The following is a 24,058-nucleotide window of genomic DNA, read 5'->3' as shown; positions in this document are numbered from 1 at the left end:
TCACGACCATCTCCCCACGACCCCCCCCCCCCCCCCACACACACATCTTAGATACACTGTTGCTGTGCAGGTGCACGCTGCCGCAAGGGCTGCTCTCGCACGAGCAGCCTTTAGCAGGGAGTTCTGGGCTGCCACTCAACGGTTTCCAGGTGCCGCCACAGCGGCACGGAATAGGCGAGCGCACCGCACTTGCAATCCAGAGGTCGCCGGTTCAATGGAAACAAACGGGCACCCCTGGTACTGTGAACGGGTACATGGCGCAATCATTTGGCCCGAGAGGTCGCGTGTAGTGGGGTGAGAATGTGGGCCCTCCCACCTTTTGCGAGACGTCTCGAGGCGCCCTCGAGAGCTCCCTCTCGTGGACGTCCGAACAAGGTGATGCACGGCTGCACCTTTTCCTTTGTCTGAAGACTTGTGGCGGCTGGCTGCTGCCAGGGTGTTCACTAATGAGCCAGTTTGCAAATAGTCAGTGGCTGTCTTCCAGCAAACCCCAGTTAATTTCCAAGGGTAATTAACCAATTAACCATTGCTATAGTCCCTCTGAAATTACAACCCCTCTGGCATCATCATTCCCACGTGTAAATTATGTTGTGCAGGTTTCATTGCCGCAGCCTGTGACCAAATCACCCGGAATCCGCCCCAACCCTTCAGATCTCAGAATCTAAGCTGGGTTGAGGGTGGATGGTGCTAGGGTGGGCGACCACCATGCTTGCCAGGTTGTTATAGGCTGTGGCAAGGCTGGACTATGTTGTGAACTGCAGAGGGCAGTGAATCAAATTTCATTGTTGCACTGTACTTTCTATGGTGCCACGTGTGTGCTCCCCATCTTCACTCTGCCCGCACTGGGCAGCGTGGTGAGGTTGAATAAAATAATCATCAGGCCGCTCGCTCAGCGTGGTGGGGTCCTCATGCGGCAATGGAGTGGTGATGGGAAGTTCCATAAACCCGACCCTGTGATACCGAGTTAGCAGTGGTGCATAAGCACAAATAACAAAAGAACTCAATACATGCATCGACAACACTGCTCTAAAAGATTAAAGTACTGTATCTATTGTATGTAATAGGCAACATTTCATTTTGGGAAGTGACTCTTCTTCATAGCAGAGATGACATCATCAATCCGAGGTGTGAAGTCACTGAGTGTCTCATCATTGTGTGCAGGCGCGATGACCCAAATCCACATAAGTTAAAATCACCCACGACCGATAGCCATTGTCCCGGGAAACGAGGAATTTTGGCACCAACGTCGGCCCAACGATTCCAGCCACGTGCGTGTTGACTGGGACTCCACGTCCAAATACAATACCGGAGCTGCCGCAAGCCGTCTCCCGTTTCTCGTGGCGACGAAACGGGACTGGCACTCGCGTGTTGCGTAAAGGGGCATGGATGAGCGCTGAGAGGATTGGCCTCCCTGCCACCGCAGCCCGGCATCATCATTATCTTGTCAAACGCCACCGCGGAGGGTGTCGCTTGCGTAACCACGACACCCAGAAGCGTCGTCCTCGGCGTGCCTCGATGCACACAAGTGCAGCATTTGGCTTGAAACGCCTCCACATTGTACCGAACATGTCATGTTTCGTTCGCAATTCAATATTTGTTATTATTATTATTATTGCTATTACGCTTCTCTTCTCAGGAAAGCCTCACTGAGTCCCAACACTCGGGGGCGATGCTGCCATGGGTGATCCCAATTGGGTGATTATTATAACATTTTAGAACTATTTTAGCGCATTGTAACTGGCCGGTACCAGTTATATTGCGTGTGTATGTTTTTGCCTGTGAAGGGATACCGGAGAATCTGGAGGAGACCTCATGCAGACCAAACTATGAACTCAAACTGCGTTTTATTCTCCCAGGCAAGGCCCACTGAGCTGTACAGCTCTTCTTTAGAAGCGGCCTGGCCACAAATGTTAACCCAATTAAGTGGCTTATCGCGTGGACACTCATAACATCAGCCAAATACTCGGGGCGGAGAACAGAGAAACTGCACACAGGAAAGACGCCCGAGTCGGCAATCGCACCCAGCCACTTCTTGCTGCGTTGCCACCGGCATTTGTCTAGATTTTGTATAATCCCCTTTGCCATGCACATCTATAATGACATTGACCTTGTGTCACCACCGAGACCAAGACTGCAAATGAGAAACGGTGTCCCACGTGTGCACCTTGCCTTACAGAGGGAAATACTAAATAAATAGACGTAAAAAACCGTAAACGATGGCTTTTCAGTCGTGCAATTATATCACCCCCATCTTCTTCTGCTTAAGTTTCCTGCCGTCGTCTTCGAGAGACGACGGAGATGCATGGCGTCTCTTCACCTCTTCGTTGACGAGATATTAACTACCTCGCTTGGTATGGAGGAGGTCGTGGGTTCCATCTCGACCCTGACGCCTCCTGTCAATTTGGAGTCTGCGTGTCTCTCTCTCTCGCGGTGGTCACGGGGATTGTTCCCCGGCTCCTCCGGGTTTTTCCTCCGCATTTTCAAACATCACGCGTTAAGAGCATTTGGCTGCAGTAACTTGCCACACGATAAGCTACTTTGTTGAGCTATCATTTGTGGCAGGATCGCTTCTGAAGAAGAGCTTCATAGCTTCGTGGGTCTTACCTGGTAGAATAAAAAATAGTTTAGTTGAGGTTCTTGCGCCAGCTTCACGGTTTCATTTCCTTGTCGCTCTCCATGTTCGCAACCATTCCTCACCGTGTCGATCCAGCGAATCTTTCCTCGTTCTGTTTCCCCTCCCGTGTGATTGTGTGCCTACTGCTTTGCCACGTTAGGTGTTCTTTTCATTCGAGGCACGTGCCCAAACGATCAGTGGCGTCTCAACAATAATCACAGAAATAGTCATAAGCTTTACACTAAACGGCATTAACGTAGTCAAATTAAAGCAACTAAACTGAAAACAATTTGCTTCCGTGCAAACAATTTCCGAACGATCTCTAATTGAACTAAGTCCTTTTGTATAGCCTCAAATGCACGGTTGGCTAAGTATGGTGCGAATGAAGTTGAACATACATACATGCATACAATAAAAGTCTTGCCTGTCAGGTCTGCCTGTAATTACATCATAGGTTGGCATCGCAGTCATTAGCACGCACTGAGTGTTCAATTGAAAAAAAAAACATAAAAACAACTTGCAGTGACAATGTGTGGAATGGCCCTTCCTTGGGGCATGGAGAAGGTGGAGAAGCGCACGCGCCGCGTGCGATGTCCGCACTGCGTGTGATGTCCGCACTGCGTGTGATGTCCGCACTGCGTGTGAATTCCGCACTGCGTGTGATGTCCGCACTGCGTGTTTAACTTCTTCTGCACCGCACGTGGCCAACCGTGCTAGTCGGAGGTGCGGCGGGGGGTGGTGGAAGGACAACAAACTAAACACGAAACGCAGTCCTAACTACATTAATTCGCAATCGAGATGATTTAAAAGTTTCATTTGGAGACAACCCCCTCCTGTCTTGACTCTCCCACCCCCAACGGCAAGCCACCACCACCGCCACCACCGCCACCACCGCCACCGCCGCCACCACGACCACCGCCACCACCACCGCCACCACCGCCACCACCACCACCGCCACCACCACCACCGCCGCCACCACCACCACCGCGACCACCACCGCGACCACCACCGCCACCGCCACCACCGCCATCACCACCACCGCAACCGCCGCCACCACCACCACCGCCACCACCGCCACCACCGCCACCGCCGCTACCACCACCGCCACCACCGCCACCACCACCGCCACCACCACCACCGCCACCACCACCGCCACCACCGCCACCGCCACCACCGCCACCACCACCACCGCCACCACTACCGCCACCACCGCCACCACCACCGCCACCACCACCGCCACCGCCACCACCGCCACCGCCACCACCGCCATCACCACCACCGCCACCGCCGCCACCACCACCACCACCGCCATCCACCACCGCCACCACTACCGCCACCGACTCCCCCCGTCCTCGCTCACCCGACTCTCACCCGACTCTCGTAGCACCAGGGCATTATTAGAATTCAGTGTTCACACCTCTCTTCTGAGGCAGAGTTTGGCAGCCCGGTGGTTCTCTCGCCAGCTCTAAATGGCTTTACGCCACCTTGTGAAATTGAGCATTTGAGAAATGAGAAATGGGGATGTTTAAAAATAATAATAAAATTGTGCTTTTTTAAGAAGAAGAAAAAATTCGATCTTTAGAGCGCTATTTCCTAGCGATCAAAAATTGTGTAACCGCTGTGGCATACAAGCCCGAAGCAATCCCTCCCCCCATCTTTTCAGATGGCAATTTATTTATTTCACGGTCAATATCGCCTCGTGTGCTTTTTCAAACTGTGCGCCCACTAATTTTTTTTTCTTGAGCAAATGCTCTAATTCCCCATTCCTACGGCAAGGTGCACTATCTATAACGGGGAACCACGGTTGGCGTCGCCACCCTATGGTTAGCTAATCTCATTTACTCCGCAACCACGATGGGCCAAACCCACCCTGACTGCGCAGGATCTGAGCCCATGGTCTTGGCAGCGTACTCGTCTGCCAACTGACAGTGGGCAAATTGGCGAAAATAATTCTCAAAATTGGCTATGAATGGGATCATTCAAGCTTTTAAGACGACTGTGAGTAGTGTATAAGACCTAAAAAAATAGGATTTTTTTGTGCAAACATGAATACCGTGCTATCAGTTCGTAGTAGTTTACATTAAAATATCAGCAGTGTTTTTTTTCTTCTCTCCACCGTTTATAAAAGCGCCGCGGCTCACTTGCCGAGAGATTGAATGTGCTCTTTCATTTTGGCCCCATGACCGCACACCCACCACACACGAGTCACCCACATGTGCGACAAGAGACTGTTGTCTCAGATGCAATCAAGGTCAGGGTCAAAGGTCAATGCTGTTCATGCCACCACACCTCGCCAAGGCTCCCTTCCACCGGCTAACCGCGAGGCCGTGGGAAGTGGCCTGCGGCAATGTCACAGACGCAATTATTTTTACAAAACGCCAAATTGTTTGGCTGCATGTGTGCGAGGTGCCTCTGCGTGCCAGCTTTCTTTGAGGGTTGGCAGTGGCCCGCGTGCTCAGAGAAATTTGGGGAAACTTCTGCGTTAGACCGCGGCGTGGTGGTTGGTGGCTAGAGAAGCAATGAGACGTGAGCCACTGCTCTCCCAATATTTGTGTTGCCATTGGTTACAAACGGCTCTTTTTGCGACGCTATGATTACGCAGCGTCCCACTGAAATCCTGCTGTGGTGCCATTTTCACAAGAGACCCGTCTCTGCCGTTGGTAGTTGTACTTCACAGGGGTCCTACAAGCCTAGACCAGAGTCCCTTGACCACCACTTACTGACAAATCTGACTCATGATGTTGCCCTAACCTTCCACAAACATGGGGGAGGGGGGATTGTACAATGTTCTGATGAACTCACAAAAGTAAACTGAGCTGTTGATAATAAAACATACACTGTAAATGTAAAACCCACTTGATATTAACGAAAATGGATCTCCAAATGTATGAAAGCTTGGATAAAGCCCCGGGAGTCCGGTGTCTGTGAACTTGAATCTTAATTGACGTATTGACGAACACACGCTTTTTAGCGCAATTCTCAATGGAAAAACGCACAGCTCGAAATGTGACGAGGCGTGCAAACAAAATGGATGGGGGCCCACGTGGGCCTACACCGCCTTGCATTCGGCTCGACAACGTGTAGGGGTTATTGCACGCTGAGCCGTATTCATAGGCTGCGACGCGAAGATCGATTGAGCACTGAATTCAAAAGTCAAGGGAGGCGCACAGCCGTCAGATGCCTCGCTCATACATGTCTCGCGTTTGCTGACACGACTGAGCCTGCACGGGTGCGTGCTTGTGTCTCCCAGTACGAGTTAAGAGGGAGCTGTGGCTTAGCGGTTAGCGCCCTGTGCTTTCTATGTACCCGGCGACATGAGTTCGACTCACACTCACGGCCAACACCAAAGATGATCAATCTGAACGGGGCCTCGGCATCAACCCAAGTCAACACAGCCTACAACGAGTACTTGGTGTGATGTGCACAATGCATCAGTACTAGGGAGACAAAGGTGGCCGGGCGTGGGGCTGACCACCCACACACGTGTGTGCCGTGCTGGCCTTCGCAGGTGCTCGCTAACAGCACTTGCCCCCAAAGTCTGTTAAGGCTATACAGAGGATCTTTGTCTAAAGCCTTACGAGTAAATGGACAATTTTGTCGCGGTAATTTCTCATAAAATGCATGGCTGAGGTACAGAAAAAGAAAACAATAATGCACAGAAAGGTCACTGACTAAAGTTGGGGCAATACCTAAACTTATAACTTGATAAAAAAAGATATATTGGAATGTTTTACTCTTCAAACAACTCTTTGAAAGTAAAACCGTAAACCAAACAGCTGATATCAGTCGTTTCCTTGGGAACTGTTGCCTTGCTTGTGATTCAGGCCATGGCTTTTGGATCAAAGCTCGTTTTACAAAACAATCAATCAATCTTCGCTTCCATCATGCATTTCAAATCAATACATGCATCTGAGAGGGCTATGTATAACATAAACTTAGCGTAAATGTCCAATTTAACCTTTTGGCGGGACCCCGGGGTCCCGAATAAACGGAAGTTAAAATCGTAATTAATGTATTTATTTATGGCGACTCCGTCCCACCGCGCACACAAACGCCGCGATCCACCAGAAATCAGTCCTCTCGTTCTTCACCGAGCACCCGTCGTTGCCAAAATTGCCAGTCATAAACACAACATCGTGTAGAGCTCGTCAAGAGTGATAGATTTCCGTGTCGTTCGCCTTCAACAGACATACAATGACGTCGCAACGCAGTTTATGCGAGAACGGGGGGCTTATGGGACAACGGGGTCCTGCCATAAGGTTCAATTGATAGCATATATAAAATATGAGACATTTAGTTTCAATTAACAAAGCAATGTCATCATCAGCCGTGGTCAATCCACTGCTGGATGAAGGAATCCACAAGCGATGCAATATCGAACCAGCAACTCACTTTGTTTCTCGATCTCGTCGATGGATGTCTATGTAATTGATAACCAATAAAAACTTACATTATAATTAAGACCAATAACTAAAGTCAGGGAATGACACGGTTAAACAGATGCCAGTTTGCTGATATGACGAATCCAGGTCTCCACGAGGAATTAATGAGTCAACAACCCTCCTTGATTAAATCTTGACTCAAAGCTTTTGATTACTATATTTTTTTACAATCATTTTGATTAAAAAAAATCGATCTTTCACACTGAGCTATACATCATTTTTGTGTTTGGCAAACAGACATAAATTCACCAAATAAAGTGACATATTTCAGCTTGCTGGTGAGTTCCAAAAATACAAACCTGCCTTATCCTGCTCTGTTGCACAATTACCAATAAACCCAGTGACCCGGAGCTGCTGTCTGTCAAGAAAATAGGTATCCAATTTTGTATCACAGCAATTTCTCAGTATTTTGATCAGCTATTAATGTTTCAGTGGCGTACTTGCAGTCTTTCTGAGTGTACACAACACAGGGATGAAATCTATATTGACCTGTACATAAATGTTTGAATCAAAACCGATTGCCATTGTGCGGCACAATCTTGTAGAGTTAATACTGTGGTTATATAGTGCGGCGGAATAAGAGGTTAACGTGATAATATCACGTATTGTGATGTCGTTTTCAATCAGTTCAAGTCCTGAAGAAGGTCTCTGGATGTGGAGCAAAACGTAGGACATCGCGCCAAACAACACGCGGCGAGACCCGAAAACACATGGGAGAGCCACACGGGATATTTGCACAAACTTACGCGGTAGTGACATCAGCTACTCAACTGTTACGAAAATAAAAGGAAACGATCATGTCGTGTATTGGCCTTGAGTTTAAGCACCTGGGTGCCACGGCGTGGTGCTGATGGGTCACTAGAAGGAGAGATGAGAACAAGAACGAGGGATGGATGGCTGACGAGAGATGGTGGTGAGGGTTGGCGGAGAGAGATGGCGCAGGAGGACAGGGCAGCGTGGTGAAGGTTGGTGGAGAGAGATGGGGCCGGAGGACAGGGCAGCGTGGTGAGGGTTGGCGGAGAGAGATGGCGCAGGAGGACAGGGCAGCGTGGTGAGGGTTGGCGGAGAGAGATGGCGCAGGGGGACAGGGCAGCGTGGTGAGGGTTGGCGGAGAGAGATGGCGCAGGAGGACAGGGCAGCGTGGAGTGGGTTGGCGGAGAGAGATGGCGCAGGAGGACAGGGCAGCGTGGTGAAGGTTGGTGAAGAGAGATGGCGCAGGGGGACAGGGCAGCGTGGTGAGGGTTGGCGAGGACAGGGGCACACCCCACGTGACGTGGGACACACGCGTGGAAGGAGAAGAAGAAGTAGTGTATTGACCTTGATTGTGTATGCATCTAACACCAATCCACTGCTATTATGTAGTGAATCATGAAGTTCGTTGATCTTAATGACATACACACACAGAAGTACAATGAAGACAATGCACTACATTGCTCAGACAGACAGCCAAAACAGCGAATGTATATCCTATTTTACTTTCGTCAGCATCATGGACTTTCGTTTATAAATCTTCATTTAGAATTATTTACGGCCTGGTGCCAGGAAAGTCACGAAAAACATTGCACACGAACGACGCATTCACGCAGGCACCCGATGCTCCGTTTTGAAGTTTTAAAATGAAACATCTTTGAATTTATTATGTTTTTAATTAGATAATTTTATTTCTTCATTTAAAGCTTATATTATTTTACATCTGGAAGACTTCATTGAAAATGACATTTCGTGTGAATTTTCTCTCGTCGTTAAGTGGGTGGCCTTGCTTGGGGGATCGGTTCGATGCGGACTTTTACCTGTTAGGGATTGCGGGGTCGAGATAAGGCGACACGGAGCTGCTGGCCGTGCGAGAAGATTGCCGTCTGCAGATCGATCCCAACGTGATCGAACGTCTGTCCCTGCGCCTCCGTCGTCCATGCAGGGGGCGCGTAGGTTTGCAGCGATGGAGAGTGCGGCGTTCATCACAGACAGATGAAGTTGTGCGCTTATATAAGAGTATAACCAAGCGTTTAGTATTGCTTAAAGTTGGCTACAGAGGCAACATTGTCAGTGCTAATACAAAGAACGTTTAGGGAAGGCAAGGTTAGCAGATAACATGGGCCTATAGAGGGGATGAGTATCAAATAAATAATTAAGTGGATGGCTATTATCATTCAACAAAGCTTCACTGAGTCTTCAAGCTCCTTCAGCGGGGTCCTGCACATTGGAATGTTCGGCCAATGCCATTCATGGGGGACACGACGGGACAACAGAAGGCCCCACGCACACGAGGGAAGAAAACACTCGAAATCCCAGTCTCCTGGCCACCACGCGTGCCGCAAGAACATAAAAGGCAGCAAAACAATGATTTGTTTTTTGATCCTCGTGCGTGGCCGCCATCACCAATGCCATCACGGCTCTGTAGCAGTCGCACTTTAAAGATATCCCTCCACAAATCCGATCTCTGCCGAAGCGGCTATTAGGGGGTAGCTGTATAACAACGTAATACAGACACAGAATTCCCACCGTTCCCTACCACCCGCCAGACACCCCCACTTCAGAGTTGTGCAGTGAATTCATGTCCCCTTCAACAATTGTGAAATGTCACGGGAGTTGATGTTCCCTCTACGTGCATGCAAGTCGCTGGGTAATAAATCCATCTGTGGTTCCGCAAACGTGTACCACACATCAAAGGCAGATGTTTCGTAAAGGCGTGCGTTCAAGTCGTGTGCTCGTTATTTCTGTGTGTGTCTCGCCGTACAAGTGTGCTCTATGCTGTGAGTCGCTAATCACCGTGGCACCGTAATTGCCGAAGAGCTAAATGTTAATAATTGCACCTGGGTGTGCATTAGCGTGCTCAATTAATGAGGCAATGCGCATGTGTTGGTGTGGATTACTCTGTGTTGCTATGGTTCTTGTTAAGTTGCTTTCATTTATTTCTGAAGACATATCATTGTTTTTTGCCTCTGAATGCTCATACACACGTATGCATGAACGTATGCCTAATTGCTAATGAGGTTTCATCAATCGGAGTCTGGAGAGACATCAAACTCCGTCCACATTTGTTGCAAATTAGATCGAGTAAAAATACGAGGGAGATATCAAGTGCAAGAGAATGCATTAATTTCGAACGAATGCCGCACAGCCCCTTGTCAATCCACTGCTGGATGAACCTGATCATAATTCATCAACATTGGCCAATGCTTGTTAGAACGAGGGGGGGGGAGGCCCTGGTGCGGTTGGCAATCTCTTGCCACTGATATTAGCCGTGGTCAGACATAATGCAAGCGGTCAGTTTAATAGCGTGGTGGGCAAATTCACTGCCCCATTGCTCCACAACCTTTTTTTATTGCATTGTAGGAGCAATAAAATGCGAGTGTATGAATTGGGTCAAGAGTGATATAACAATTTTATTTACTGCAACACTGAAAGAAAGAAGAAGAAAAAAAACTGGCTATTCGATTTTCATGAGATATACAGGAAGTTCCAATTACAAACACACCGATAAAACAATGTGGATAAATTATAGAGAGAACAACGTTTTAATTCAAACCGTCTACACATCCCACAACAAACCTCAACATACTTATTGAACCATTGAACCCATTTTCCTGCTACCCTTTGTCCAACGTAGCCACTCTGCTTTTCTTTCAACGTTCAAGTCTGCGGCCATGTGGCTCAGCACGGCTTGCAATCGGGAGGTCGCGAGTTCAAATCCTGGTTGAGGAGGTTGACTCAGCCCATCACCCTTCTTGGGTCGATACAATTGACACCACGTTGCGAGAAAGTCAACAGTGACTATGCTTTCGCATAAACTCACCTCCGCCAAAGAAACGCGAAATATCCACCACTGGCTCAGGGCTGTTAACAGAAGACCCATCATCGATGCTTCGACTCATTTGAGCAAGACATTGATTTTCAATGGATATTTAAGCCGAGGTAATTGATATCGGTGGTGAATCTCTTCATGTGTAAAGAGTGACTTCCGCGACACGTCGTATCGAGGGTACTCTTCTTTATTTCACACACGGGCACAACACAGGCCAACTCTATCTTCTTCCTTTTCCGAGTACACACTTTAGATGTTAGCGTCCTTACAGACTACACACACGGTCGATCATCCGGCGTGGTTCCACCCGTCCACTCCCGGCCTAGCCGCCGGCTGACGGCGTGCCGGTAAGGGCGGTGGAACTCTGCAGGAGATCCGCCACGTGGCCGAACAACGGAGAGAGATGACGGCAAGCAGCGACGCAGTCCGGACCCAAGGCTCCCCACACCGACCACGAGTCCGCCTCCGCTTATATAGCCGCAGGCGCGGCTAGGCTCCGCCTCCAGCCACGCCCTCTCGTGGAACCTTCCAGCGGGTTCCTGGAGTATCTCGGCTAACCCCGCCCCTTACCTTTGGCCCAGATACCTCTCCCTTTGGGATTGGATGATGTTTTAGTGGTGCCTGTACCCGTGCTTCCCTTTTCCAACCGGCAGGTGTCATCATGTCATTACACATGGATGGGCCCTGTATAGTTACACGGGAGACACTGCACCGAAGCTGTTGTAATCAGGCTGTGCACATCTGAGAAGATCGCTGTGCAAGTGATGTTATAACAGTACCGTACAGTAACGTAGTAACACAAGTAATGTGTAACACAGAGGAGGTGACGTGTCAATGAGCGGAACGGGTTTGTTTAATCAGAATCACTTCAATAGCGTCTCCCACAACCCGAGTGAGTGTGTGTGTGTACACACGAGTGTACATTATTTATCATAGCGCCTGCCCCGTACGCCGTGCAGGCCTTAAACTTGCAAGCCGTCTCCTCGAGCTGTCGTCTCTGCGGTCCTGTGCACTAATGATGTTAAATTTTGTTCAATAAAATTCAAAGGCAGCTCCGTGCCTTTGTACATCTTGAATAGGCGAGTCCGACAACATTGGTGTGCGTGGAGGCCCTTGTCGCTGTTGCGGATTGGTGGTGCATTGGTTCGAGCACTGAGCTGCTGCAGTCGCAGCTGCACGACTTGGATTGCTTGCCGTGCCACCCACGCAGCGGTGAGTGGCAAGCGCCTTCAGAGTCTGTTATGGCCCTGCCCAGGGTGTGCACTTTGCCGACAAAGAGTACCTTTCTGTTTGGTAGGCGATGCGTTCTATCAGCCGTCTTCTATTCGTTGTGCTGCTTGCTCCGTGTTGATGAACGACCTTCCCAATTGGAACTTGACCTGGTACACAGCTTTTTGGGACTGTTTCTTTCGTGGTTTTATTTTCCTGTAATCACATCTCTATGGTGTAACCAGGTCTCTATGGTGTAACCAGGTCTCTTTAGTGTTGTTTTTCCGGTGTGTTTTTATCCATGCCAAAATAAAACCTAATAAATAATAATAATAAAACGTGTTGTGTTCTTCTTTTTTCCCCCTGAACATATACACACCGCACACTGCGGCAAAACTACGTGAACATTTCACGAACGGTGCTCAGCCACGCGTCGATCAAGGCAAATGGGGATGTGAGTAAATACGCGGCGTTTACTGGGATTCTGCTCGTCGACATTAATCGGTGCTCCTAAACAACACTATTAGCCACACTCACTTATCGGTAACCGACTCCGAGAGTCTTGAGACTCGCGTGAAGCTAGCCGGGGTAAGTAAAGAACTATTGATGTGACATGCCAATAAATTATTGGGTTATCGTGACATTTAGTGTATTGACTACAACATCCTCAGACATGTGCTATATACAACAACAACAACAATAATAAAATAATAAGCACGTCTGGGGTTTACATATTTTTTTTTGTAGCAGAGCATTTAGAGAAGGCGATGTGCTGTTAATAACGGGTCAGTTCCAGAGAAAGGAGATGTGTGTCTGCTGCGTGCGTGCCTGGCACGCTCCCTCGAGTGCGTGTGCCGCGGAGACGAACGCGGTGGGAGCCATTTGTCTCTCGATTCGCGGCTTCTTGACGCCCGCCGCAGTCGCATTGGACATCCATCCCAGGGGGTGTTTGTGAACCCGGGAGCCTTGCATAATGAGGTAGACGGGAGAGTGTGTTCCAGCACTATCCCCATTCGGCGGCTCTTAATTAATTTAGTGCAATAACCTTAATGCCTTCTCTGTGGCGGCGACTAGCTTTGGACTGAATTAGGGGGCTTGCACGTTACAACTTCGTGACCGCGATTGGGCAAAATTAAAATCTGCATGAATGAGATGTTGACTACCTCGCCTGGTATACAGGAGGGCGTGGGTTCGATCCCGACCCGGACGCCTGCTGTGTATTTGGAATTTGCGTGTTCTCCCCACGGTCGTGTGCGTTTGGAGTATTTGGCTGCTATACATTTCCACATGATAAGCCACTTCGTTTGGCTATAATTTGCGGCCAGGTCGCTTCTTAAAAAGAACTGTGTAGCTGAGTGGTCCTTACCTGCTAATGTACATGTTTAGTTTAGTCGCAAATCCGTGTGGGGTGGAGCGATGGGCTCTCGACGCAGCTCACGTTAGTGGCGAGTGGTAGCTGGACCGGTCCTGGGCACCAGCACGCCCTTTACCAGCGGAGTGAGGAGTGGACAAAGACACTGCCATGAACAATACGGCATGGGGAGGGCCTTCATACAAAAGTGGATTGAGAAAAGGCTGAGATAATATAATTATTGTTACCAATTCATAGAATGCGTGTGCAAGTGTCGAATCCTACAGAGATGATCGAATAATGACAGTTTTGATTTCATTGCAAACGTGATATCCTTCCAATGGTCATGAAGAGCAATTCAATTGGTTCACCCTAGAATTTTGATAATTATTAATGTATTCATAATAAGTATGGGCATAACTAATTAAAGACAATGTTGATTTCACTGTAATCAGGTTCACCACTCAAATATTATGAAGGACAATGTAATCAGATGACCATTGAATGTTGAGGATTATAAATGCACCTACAAGAATGCAAGTTCAGCTAAAAGCAAAACATTTTCCACATGCTGGCATAGCTTATTCCAGTCAAGCAGCAGATTAACCTGCTTTCTTAATTAACTGCTCGGTTGCCATTCGAGCTGACTTTTCCCATCATGAGACGGGTTTTCCTCCAGCATATATATGGTCTGTCACTCGGTGCATTCACTATGTATAAATAGCACACTTTTAATTAACGAGTTGTAAATATTGCCACAGCACAGGGCACCGTATTCAGGAATCGGGATTGATTTTTCTGCTTCGTCTCCGCTAATTTACTGCAGACTCACCAGGAGCCTCCTGCCATGCATTGGGGAGTTGTGGGGGCGGTGGTGGTGGTGGGCAATGCACTGTGTATATCTGACTTCATCGCTCCATCTCCTCAGTGGCTATTCTCTTGATTGGAACGCGCACAGATGCAATGTGGATTATTACATCAAAGGACCTTGAGAGATGGTGGTGGCTTTGGGAAGCCTTTATCCAGCAGTGAATTAATCCGTGGATGTTGATGATGAACGTAACGCCGTTTCATTTGAGAGGGCATCCAACGGGGCATGTGGAGCGATAAAATCAGCTCCGTGTGTTGGCACTAATTGGAGTGTTACATCGCAGCTATATTGCAAGAAATGGCTGCGGATTGCAGAGGCCTTCATCCAGCAGCGGATTGACCGTGGCTGTGGCGAATGAAAACGATGATATCCGTGACGCATTGCCGCAATCCCGAAGACGGGCGAGAAAATTAGGCACACGAGCCGACAGCAAGCCTCCACTCCGCCGTGAGGCGCAGATTAAAGGTCCGAACTGGGCTCCGCGCCAGCGACACATTCTGGGGGCTCCTCTCTCACGCACGGGAGGCCGGGATGGGGCCCACGGGCTCTCGTGGTGGCAGCGACATCCACGGCCGTGCTCGTTGGATGTCTGTCTCCGCTCTGCGCCGTGGTGTCAGCGGCGAGCGCGCTCTGATTTCAGGGGATCGCCCGGCGCGGCAGTGTGGAGAGAATGGGCGAGTTTCTTAAATCCGCTCGTCCACGGTTGTGTTGTCCCGTGGGTCGGCTCGGGTTCTGTGGGAGTGAATCGGTAGAACACGTGGAAGTGAATCGGTAGAACACGCGGGATTTTCTCACAACACTCAAACGTGGTGAGTGCTGCATTGTACGGGGTGGTCCAGATGTCTCGCGACCCCCATTTAATTCTCTGAAACTGGATATATGTTTTAAGCTATTGTTTATTTTTAAACAGAAATAAATATGCAATGGATATACATGTTAGGTGTCAATTAATTGGGGGTCACAAGACATCTGGAGCACCTTGTACATTGCAGGGTGGTTGACTTTAACCGCTGTGATTAACTGCATCACTGCAACAGTACAATAAGTAAGACTTCATATTTTAAACAGTTCATTTACAGTGCGTTGGGCCACTGCCAAACCTTCGTTGTTCAAATCACATGGGATGAAACCCATTTTGACAGCTTCATATTTCACGTGGAATTTTTCATGAAAGCCATGTTCCCTGAAAAAATTAGATTTGAGTGCTTTAAAGTCTGAGAACAACGCGTAAAATCGTTTTGCCCTCTAGGGCTGATAAGACATTGCTAAGCACCCTAAAGTTTGTAGTTAGAGCTTGGTTAATCCGATTATTCAAGTACTGTTATAAATTACTCCACCGATTAACGGTGTTACCACTCAATCGATCTCTGCTCCCACACGTGGCACTAAATAGGTGATGGGTGGTGCTTGATGAAGTCATCAGCACCATCATCCGCATCATGTGTTGTGTGCGGCTTAGTAGGGGGTTTCCCACCTTCAGTCGGCAGGATGTCAAAGCAAATCAAAAAAAATGTAAAGGTCACGGGGAATCCACCATGAAAAAAAATATTGTCATGGATTGTAACATTTAGCTGATCAATCGACTTAATGAAGCTGATTTGCGCTGAAAAGAAGGCTTGTTTTAATTCGTGTGTGCGCTGTTTTCCATGTCGCCACGCGAAACGGTTGTTTTTGTGCTGATCTCTCTTTGCTTCGTGGCTGTATTTTGTTTTACTTTTGTCAACTTGGTGCCCCGGGTCACTTGCAAATGAGCCGACTCACCATCTCTCGCGTTCTCACCTGGTTAAAAAAAATACACTTCTAAATCAACTAATCGTCCCAGCCCTAGTTAGTAATAATACTATGAGCCAATCGAACACACTAATATACTCTGACTCTGGATAAAAACTAATTACTATATGATTGGAAGTCCTCCTCCTGTACCCAGTCAATAACTGAGCTCTATCACCCTGTGAGATGCAGTCACGTGAATTGCACGTGAGGTCTGAAGGTGCTTGGACTCTACACCCCTCTAGCGTCGAATTACTAGAATTGTAGTCAACCAAAACAAACAGGACGATCCATGTATAGATACCCTACTGCTTTAGATTTGACCCTCTTTTAATCGTAACACGTATCCCAATGCCCACTTGCAGGCCGATACTGCTATTACCTTCTGCCGCATAGGGACAGATGCCATCAGGGTGAATGCTAGGCAACAAAAACGGCAGCTAAGCATTCGAATGATGCAAAATATTATTTTATATAGTTTACCCAGAAAATCCTGAGTCTTGTCACTTTTTAAAGGAATCTGACGTTTTCGAAAAAAGGCGGGCAAAGATTTCTATATTCCAAAATGAAAAATCACAAATGATAACAGGTGGTTGAATACATTTTGAAATCATCAGCTATTATTGAACAGAGGCACGGAAGGCAGGTGGTAGCATGAATGGGTACTCTTAGGTTTTTTCGGTAAAGTCACGTCGGTAAAAAAATAAAAATGAATGAAAATAAATCAATTAAATCACGTTTCGGAGGCAACACAAGTCTCCGTCTTCAGGTGGGACCGTCACAGCTAAATTTACTGTATCAAGTGAGGAGAAATCCAAGAGACAAGCTATTAAATACAAGGGGAGGGGGGAGGGGCTTATCTAAATGTGGTCGTCAGGGACTGGAACGGTGGGGGGGCATGGCCAACTACAAATGGGAAATGTTTAACTAATTGTATCGCAAAATCTACAATTGTATAAAATTGGTAAAGGTGCAGCCCTGCAGTTGCTACTGCAGGCGGAAGGAAATCCACTAGAGGGAGCTCTAGAGCCATTCGTATAGTTTGCTCACTCTTCAACTCTCGCCCTATTTTGGTGGGGGTATCTGGAAATAGATCACCCTGTAATTAAACATTCCTTAAATGCAGCGTTCACCGCAACTTTTACCACAATACTCCTTTCGTTTAAAGCGTTTCCTTTACGTCCTGTGTCAAATCGTACCTCGGGTGTTTATATCGCTCAATTCCAATCCCAAATTAAGTTTGGCTGCATGTTGTTACCCAATTCTCCCTTTCGGCGTTTGGTCCCATTTAGCTGTGACATGTTTCTAAAGGCCATCTACTAAACTGCATTTATGTATTCAATGAGTGTCTGCAAATCTATTAAGCAAACGAAGCCGAGATTGAACATCTCCATCCTTGCCCTTTATGCGAGCAAAACCTGCAGGAAGTTGAAAGCTCCTAATGCATAACACATGAGTGCATACTTATGTTCAACCTTTAGCGAATGTATGGTGTATACTTAACGGCGCACTGCTCAACTGCAATAGCTTGTAGCTATAGTAAGATACTAGATTGCTGCAATTATCTGCTGTTATAAAGGGGGTAATTAATTAACGCCGTCCACCTGGGGATATCCAGAATCATATCCATGATTGTGGTAATTTGGCTGCAGGCAAGTGATTATAAGTGGTCTCTCGAGTATTTAACTCTCCCACTGAAAGAGCCATGCTGATCACGATTTATCTTGCAATGTGTCCGCTCAACACACCCACGTCCTTATTATAACACTGAAAATTCCTCACACACTATTTGATTAATGCAACACGTTTACGCCACTTATGCAACGTCTGATTTCCATTATCAGTTATGATTTTCATGGTAAAAATGCAGCTCCTGTCACTAAAAAAACTATTTAAAAAGATGCAACTGATTTTGGTGAAACTTACGAATGTTGAAAATGTACCGTTACAAAACTGAGATTAAAACACGTAGCAAAATCGTCCCCCTATTGAAAAATCTTGGCAGGACCCTCCTAAAAGTCTTAAGACACGGCGAGGATATCCTGGGTAATCAAGCACAAGTATGATTGTTATTCCGGCATATTGTTGTGACCATTAAAACTAGACGTCAGCTATTGTCAACTGAAATTGGTGAAATTGTTGCACTCTTCCACAACTGCAATGAGGGGGTGACCTGCTGAATGCTGCACTTCTCAAGACTGCAGTACACATGGGCCCCAGTAGAGGGAAACAGCAAATACAAGAATCGGGGGTTGTCGGGATCCTACCAAACACCATGAACCCACCTCCCTGTACAATCGCACGTCCACCATTTTGAGTTTTTTCTCGTTTCTATGCAAGCGCTTTGTGCTGTCACTTACAATTATTCGTGGAAACGAAGGCTGTATTTTGCTTCATCAGTTGGACTTAAACGGGTAAAATTGTTTTAGAAAAGGCGTCGAAATTCAATATCACATCAAAGCATTTGGTTTTCTGTCGTCTTCTGCTGCAATTAATACACCTTGTCCTTCACTCAGTGGCAAAATAAATTAATGTCCCGAAATGTATTCCAAAGATGCCAATGCAACTAATTTTTTTTCAAATATGCAAATTAAATGTTTAAAAAAATATTCAATGCCACGAGGTCGCACACATATTGTATAAGCAAGTTTATTGTAATAGGAGCAAAGGCCAGCAGTTTAAATAAAATACAGGAAAGCTCCAACTGCAAAACATGACGCTTGTTGCATGCAATCACTGTCATGAAAAATGTCAACTGTTGCGAGTGTGAATGTATGTAAACAAACACAAAAGATATATTGGATAACTTCCCAACATTTAATGGTCAAAGTCTTAAAGTAATAAAACCACAAAGGGGGAAAGAACTGAGTACGTGTGACGCTCACACACAGCTAGCACTGGAGCAAAGACGGAGATAATACAAAACAATTTCAAAAATTTTACCTGTTTTTTCAGTGAAAGTTATAAAAATACAATACCGTGTACAAATACTGTGTTTAGACTGAAAAGAGTGTAAAACCTGGAAGTCCTGACAACACAGTTGGATAGAACGAAGAGGTCAACTACAAACTTAGCTTACCACAGCCACCACCACCACCACCACTCGTTAACGTACAGCACAGCAATTACAAATGTAGCCGTTCATTCTTCCTTATTAAGATTTTCAAGGCTGAACATAGACTCCCAAAGTATCGACTGACCTTCACAACCAGGTTCTATTGAATCATCACAGAGACAAGCACCTCTAAAAATGAACAAAAAACAGTAACAAAACAAGGACTGTTAATTACTCTAAGACAACCCTTTTACTTTCTAGTCTATCCCACACTACGTTTAGACGTGGCGACAATGTTTATGCACCTTTATCTGGTCCCGTTGGCTTCGGGGATCAGCCAGGGCTGCTCTAAAGTCCGGTTTCATAGACGCCAATGTTATTATCATTAGGCTTTTCCAAATTCTCTACACACCACGTGTGCCCAACAGACATTGTGCAAGCCTCCACACCAATTGCACATTAATCATTGTGCACACTTTGCGTTAAAGACATTAACAATAAAGCATTGCGTTTCTAGTTCATTTATATTTAATCGATTGTTGGGAGGCCTCCAACATCGAACATCCAAGTGTACTTGTCCAAAACAAGAATCATTAAAAGTTCACAAGGCGCTATACTTTTTTGTTGTTCCCTTGCCTCTAATGGGCCTCTATAAAAAACCGGAGTATAGAGGGGCCCTCTGACATGGACAGGGCACGGCGATCAGGCACGCTCGCCACGGATGCGTCGCGCCAGCTGGATGTCCTTGGGCATGATGGTGACGCGCTTGGCGTGGATGGCGCACAGATTGGTGTCCTCAAACAGCCCCACCAGGTAGGCCTCGCTTGCCTCCTGCAACCGCCCCCACACACAGAAATGACCCACACCGATTAATTAGCAGGGTTATATTTAAATTAAGCCGGCTTAATGCCCACATGGATTCAATCGCAGATGTACATTTAAAATGTGAGCAGCGCCACATATTGGGGTACTCTGGGATACCGAGGCACTTCGCGTCACACTCGTGTTTAAATTGAACCCTAGGGTCTAGGAGCTTTTAAACGGAGTACTATATTAATTATGGCACTTGTTATAAATATACATTCACAAGGGTTATGCTTTAAAATCCATGTCGCCTCTCAGGTGTATTGATAAAGCATTCTATAACTGTCACGAATGCTTCACGCCTACATTGCAAGTTATGGTATGAATCATCCAAAATTTAGCGAATAGCTAACATTATTTTAATGCTTTGTTAACTGTAGCCACCATTAACATGTTTTCTGTTAAGTGCCCCAAGCATAGAGTCTGGCCAAATGAAACGTTTCAATTATGTGCACAAACAATAATCAAATGTAATGCAATGTAGTTGCCTGAAGCATGGAAAATAATGGAGAAAACTCACTTAACTGCACCAATACCTCTACTTAATAAAAATGCAAATATACATGAAAGTGTTTGCAACTATTAAAATTAGTCAGCAAAAACAAAGATCATTCTGTCTCGGACATTTCCATTAACTTATTCATTGTATAAGTTCAATAAAGTAGCCACTTACACCCTGCATAAGAGTTGTCAAAATAAAAAAAAATCTCATCAAGCAAAAAATGTTTATATTCATGGTTCTTTCGGTAATGGTCACATAGAAGGGAAATAATAAAATGTCACAACAATTATTTTATTATTTCCCTTCTACGTGACCGAAAGAACCAAGAATATTAATCCCTGCAGTCACGAAAGCTTTAAATCAAAAAATGTTTACTTAACTGTAAATCTAAATATCCAAAAACAGATTCGAGTCAGACTGACTGTGCACCCACCAAATCCTACGGTACTCTGAACTATGCCACTCCCAAAGGTTGCCAACGACACGTTACCTGCAGGGCGCCGATGGCGGCACTCTGGAAACGCAGGTCGGTCTTGAAGTCCTGGGCGATCTCGCGAACCAGGCGCTGGAAGGGCAGCTTGCGGATCAGCAGCTCCGTCGACTTCTGGTAGCGACGGATCTCACGCAGAGCCACCGTGCCCGGCCGGTAGCGATGGGGCTTCTTCACGCCACCCGTGGACGGCGCGCTCTTGCGGGCGGCCTTGGTGGCGAGCTGCTTGCGAGGGGCCTTGCCTCCCGTTGACTTACGCGCTGTCTGCTTGGTACGAGCCATTTCTTCGGTATCGACGGTCTGCAAAGGAGTGCACACAACGATACACGATTCCTCCTCCTCCTCCCCCCTTTAGACTTTCACACAGACTGTTGAGGTAATTCCGATTAACATCTAGAAAGGGCGGTTTATGATGTACGAGGGAGTAGGGGTAGCCAACACAAGTGGTTATGTTCCGCACACACAAACGTAGGTGGTTAGAGCTCGTGCAGTTTGGAGTTATGTCTCTGTTTTGAAGGGAATCAAGTTAATAAATTGTACTGGATGGCTCTGACTACTCCAGGTGGCTGTGTAAAGAAGGCCTCTGTACAGGTGTTTTCTTAAGCTATATCCCAGCAGTCTGGCTTTGAATACCTACCAGAATGCACCACCTATTCTTTGACTCGATAGACAAACAGAATGTTTTTGTTATTTTCTAAACAAAGTACGATGGACCACTGCTGCTACGAGCCAAACTGGTTTCTCAGGTGCCGTAGGCTGTCACACCACCAAGGACAACACGTTTGTATTCACACTTAATTTGGCTAAATTCCAGCTCGTAGTGTTCAAATAAAACCCAGTTTCAACGTCAAGCAATGAAAGGCCATTTTAAGTATTTTTCATCAAGTTCGTGAAATACCCATTCCATCGGCTCATGTCCTGATACAGTAAACCTAACACTCTTATTCAGTAGCAATTGTTGGCTTAGCACCACGTTGCTGTACTGCAATTCAAATGATATAATGTAAAAAAAAACACTCAAAAAACGTCTTAAGGCTGTCGTAGTGCGACTATTACTCCGAGTATTTTAGTTATTCACGGCTTGATAACACCAAGTTCCACGGGCCCGTACATCGACTGCTATCAACATGGACCGTTTCAAAAGAGAAACAAAGGCATAAAAAACAAACATGTCCGTGTTCATACGCGAGATAGACATTTTACTGCCTTGGTGAAATATCCATTTGTTAATAATAGATGTGCAAGCTTATATATCATTCACAACACAACGGGGGTTCCTTTTCAACCGAGGGGTTGGAATTTGAAGCCTATAACGACGTTTAAGAAGCCCGCTGTTAAACCGAAACGAGCATGAATCTCGACCATGTAGCATCATCTAACACGACTCGATAGACGTTCAAGAGTGATGCAATTGTATCCTCCTCCTCCTTCCCAGTCGTCTTTAAAATCGGGACACACAAGTGAGACAATCCGTGTTTTTTTCCCCTCTAAGTTAAAAGACATACACGTTAATTACGCTACATTATTTCATCATTAAATGCATGTATTGCATTGTTTTCAAACGCTTCAATTCGGATTTCCGTTTGTTATTCCGTAGCTTATTACCTAGGTCTCCGTCGGAGGAAAAACAAACTCGAGTATTTTAATCCCCGTAGATTCCAACTACAATCGCGATCTTATTAATCAACAGCCGATGCTAAAACAAAAGGCCTCTCCCGCCGCCTTCTACCGCAACACAACCATAAACAAAAGCCCGCGTGACGTCACCGCGTCGCGGAAGCGCGATGACGTCACCGCCGGGAACACCGCGCGCCTCCGCCGCTGCGCGATTGCGTCACGCCCAACAGGCGAACGGCGACCCGGGCTCTGCGCGACGACGTCACGCGCGGTGGGAGGGGGGGAGGGGCCTGCGCGATGATGTCACGCGCGGTTGTGGGGGAGGGGCCTGCGCGATGACGTCACCGCGCAGGGGGACATGGCGGACAATTTCGCGCGGGGTTTTTTTCGCCCCAGCGCCGCCGCTTTTCTTGAAAAAGCCCTCGCGCCTCATCGCTCCGCCGCGACGTTGTACTCGTCGCGAACAAACGTCGAGTTAATCCGCTCGTTTACCCCCCCCGCCACCCCGCCAAAAAACACCGCCAGCGAGAAAGGCCGATTCTCACTCGCACGGCGAGCGAACTTGAGCAAGTAAGCGATAGAAACTTGACGTTTAAGAGAAGCGGCCAAAGCGAGGAGGGCTAACAAAAACGACGGCCTGACGAGAGATAACACAAAGGGGGCCCCGACGAAACAAGGACGGCCGCCGCGATGAATAACCACGCTTACAAGAACGACGCGACGAATAAAAACACGCGCGCGTCCGATAGAAGAGGCGGTGAGTATGTTTGTTCGTACTTACCGGGCGACGTGGGAGACGGAAGGCGGCTGGGAGAGGAGGTGAGTCCGGTCGCTACTGCTGCTGCTGCCTGTGCTGCTGCTTCTTCTTCCCGCGGCGAAATGGCGGCGGCGTCGCCCCGCCCACCGCGTGACGTCACCAACGGTCCCCGCGTTTCCAGAAACGGATTCGGGAAAGTTTTGAAATCGGTGCCCAGCCGGGCTCAGATGTCATTATTGTTGTTGATGTTATTTGTGGTGGCTCGTTGCTTTGTTTACATTAGTCATTGCTTTTATGGGATTTATCATGAGACATTCCAGTGGTGGTGACTCGTTGCTTTGTTTAAATTAGTTATTCTTGTATGGGATTTATCATGAGACTTTATTGTGGTGGTGGTGACTCATTGTTTTGTTTAAATTAGTCATTTCTTTTATGGGATTTATCATGAGACATTCCAGTGGTGGTGACTCGTTGTTTTGTTTAAATTAGTCATTTCTTTTATGGGATTTTCCACGAGACATTATTGTGGTGGTGACTCATTGCTTTGTTTAAATTACTTATTCCTTGTATGGGATTTATTGAGAGATTCCCATGCTGGTTGGGTGTACTGTAATGCTTTTTTTTGTTTATTACATTTTATTTTTGCGTGCATTTTTTTTGTTTACATACGCAAAACAATTGGTCTCTTCGAGATAGATAATTAAAATGTTGGGA

At 46.9% G+C, this 24,058-nt stretch overlaps 2 protein-coding genes across 3 annotated transcripts in view; one reads left to right on the top strand and one right to left on the bottom strand.

The window, feature by feature from the left end:
- The window catches only part of LOC144943107 (snake venom vascular endothelial growth factor toxin HF-like), a 328,067-nt gene that overhangs the window by 1,052 nt on the left and 302,957 nt on the right, over positions 1-24,058 (top strand). The window lies entirely within an intron of this gene.
- On the bottom strand, positions 18,693-23,507 carry LOC144943106 (histone H3.3A). 2 transcript variants are annotated; one of them, XM_078870281.1, is made up of 3 exons: positions 23,369-23,507; positions 20,971-21,270; positions 18,693-19,945 (listed from the first exon to the last, which is right to left on the bottom strand). In XM_078870281.1, exons 2-3 carry the CDS (start codon positions 21,250-21,252, stop codon positions 19,817-19,819), a joined length of 411 nt encoding a protein of 136 aa, XP_078726407.1. In that variant the 5' UTR covers positions 21,253-21,270; positions 23,369-23,507; the 3' UTR covers positions 18,693-19,816. The 2 variants fall into 2 exon arrangements, with proteins under 2 accessions (XP_078726407.1, XP_078726408.1); XM_078870282.1 differs by lacking the exon at positions 23,369-23,507 and adding an exon at positions 22,576-22,728.

The sequence above is a fragment of the Lampetra fluviatilis genome, chromosome 30 (genome assembly GCF_964198595.1).
Source record: "Lampetra fluviatilis chromosome 30, kcLamFluv1.1, whole genome shotgun sequence".
Lineage (NCBI taxonomy): Eukaryota > Metazoa > Chordata > Hyperoartia > Petromyzontiformes > Petromyzontidae > Lampetra > Lampetra fluviatilis.
Note: the sequence above shows the minus strand (reverse complement) of the source record. Positions and strands in the feature narration are given on the sequence as shown.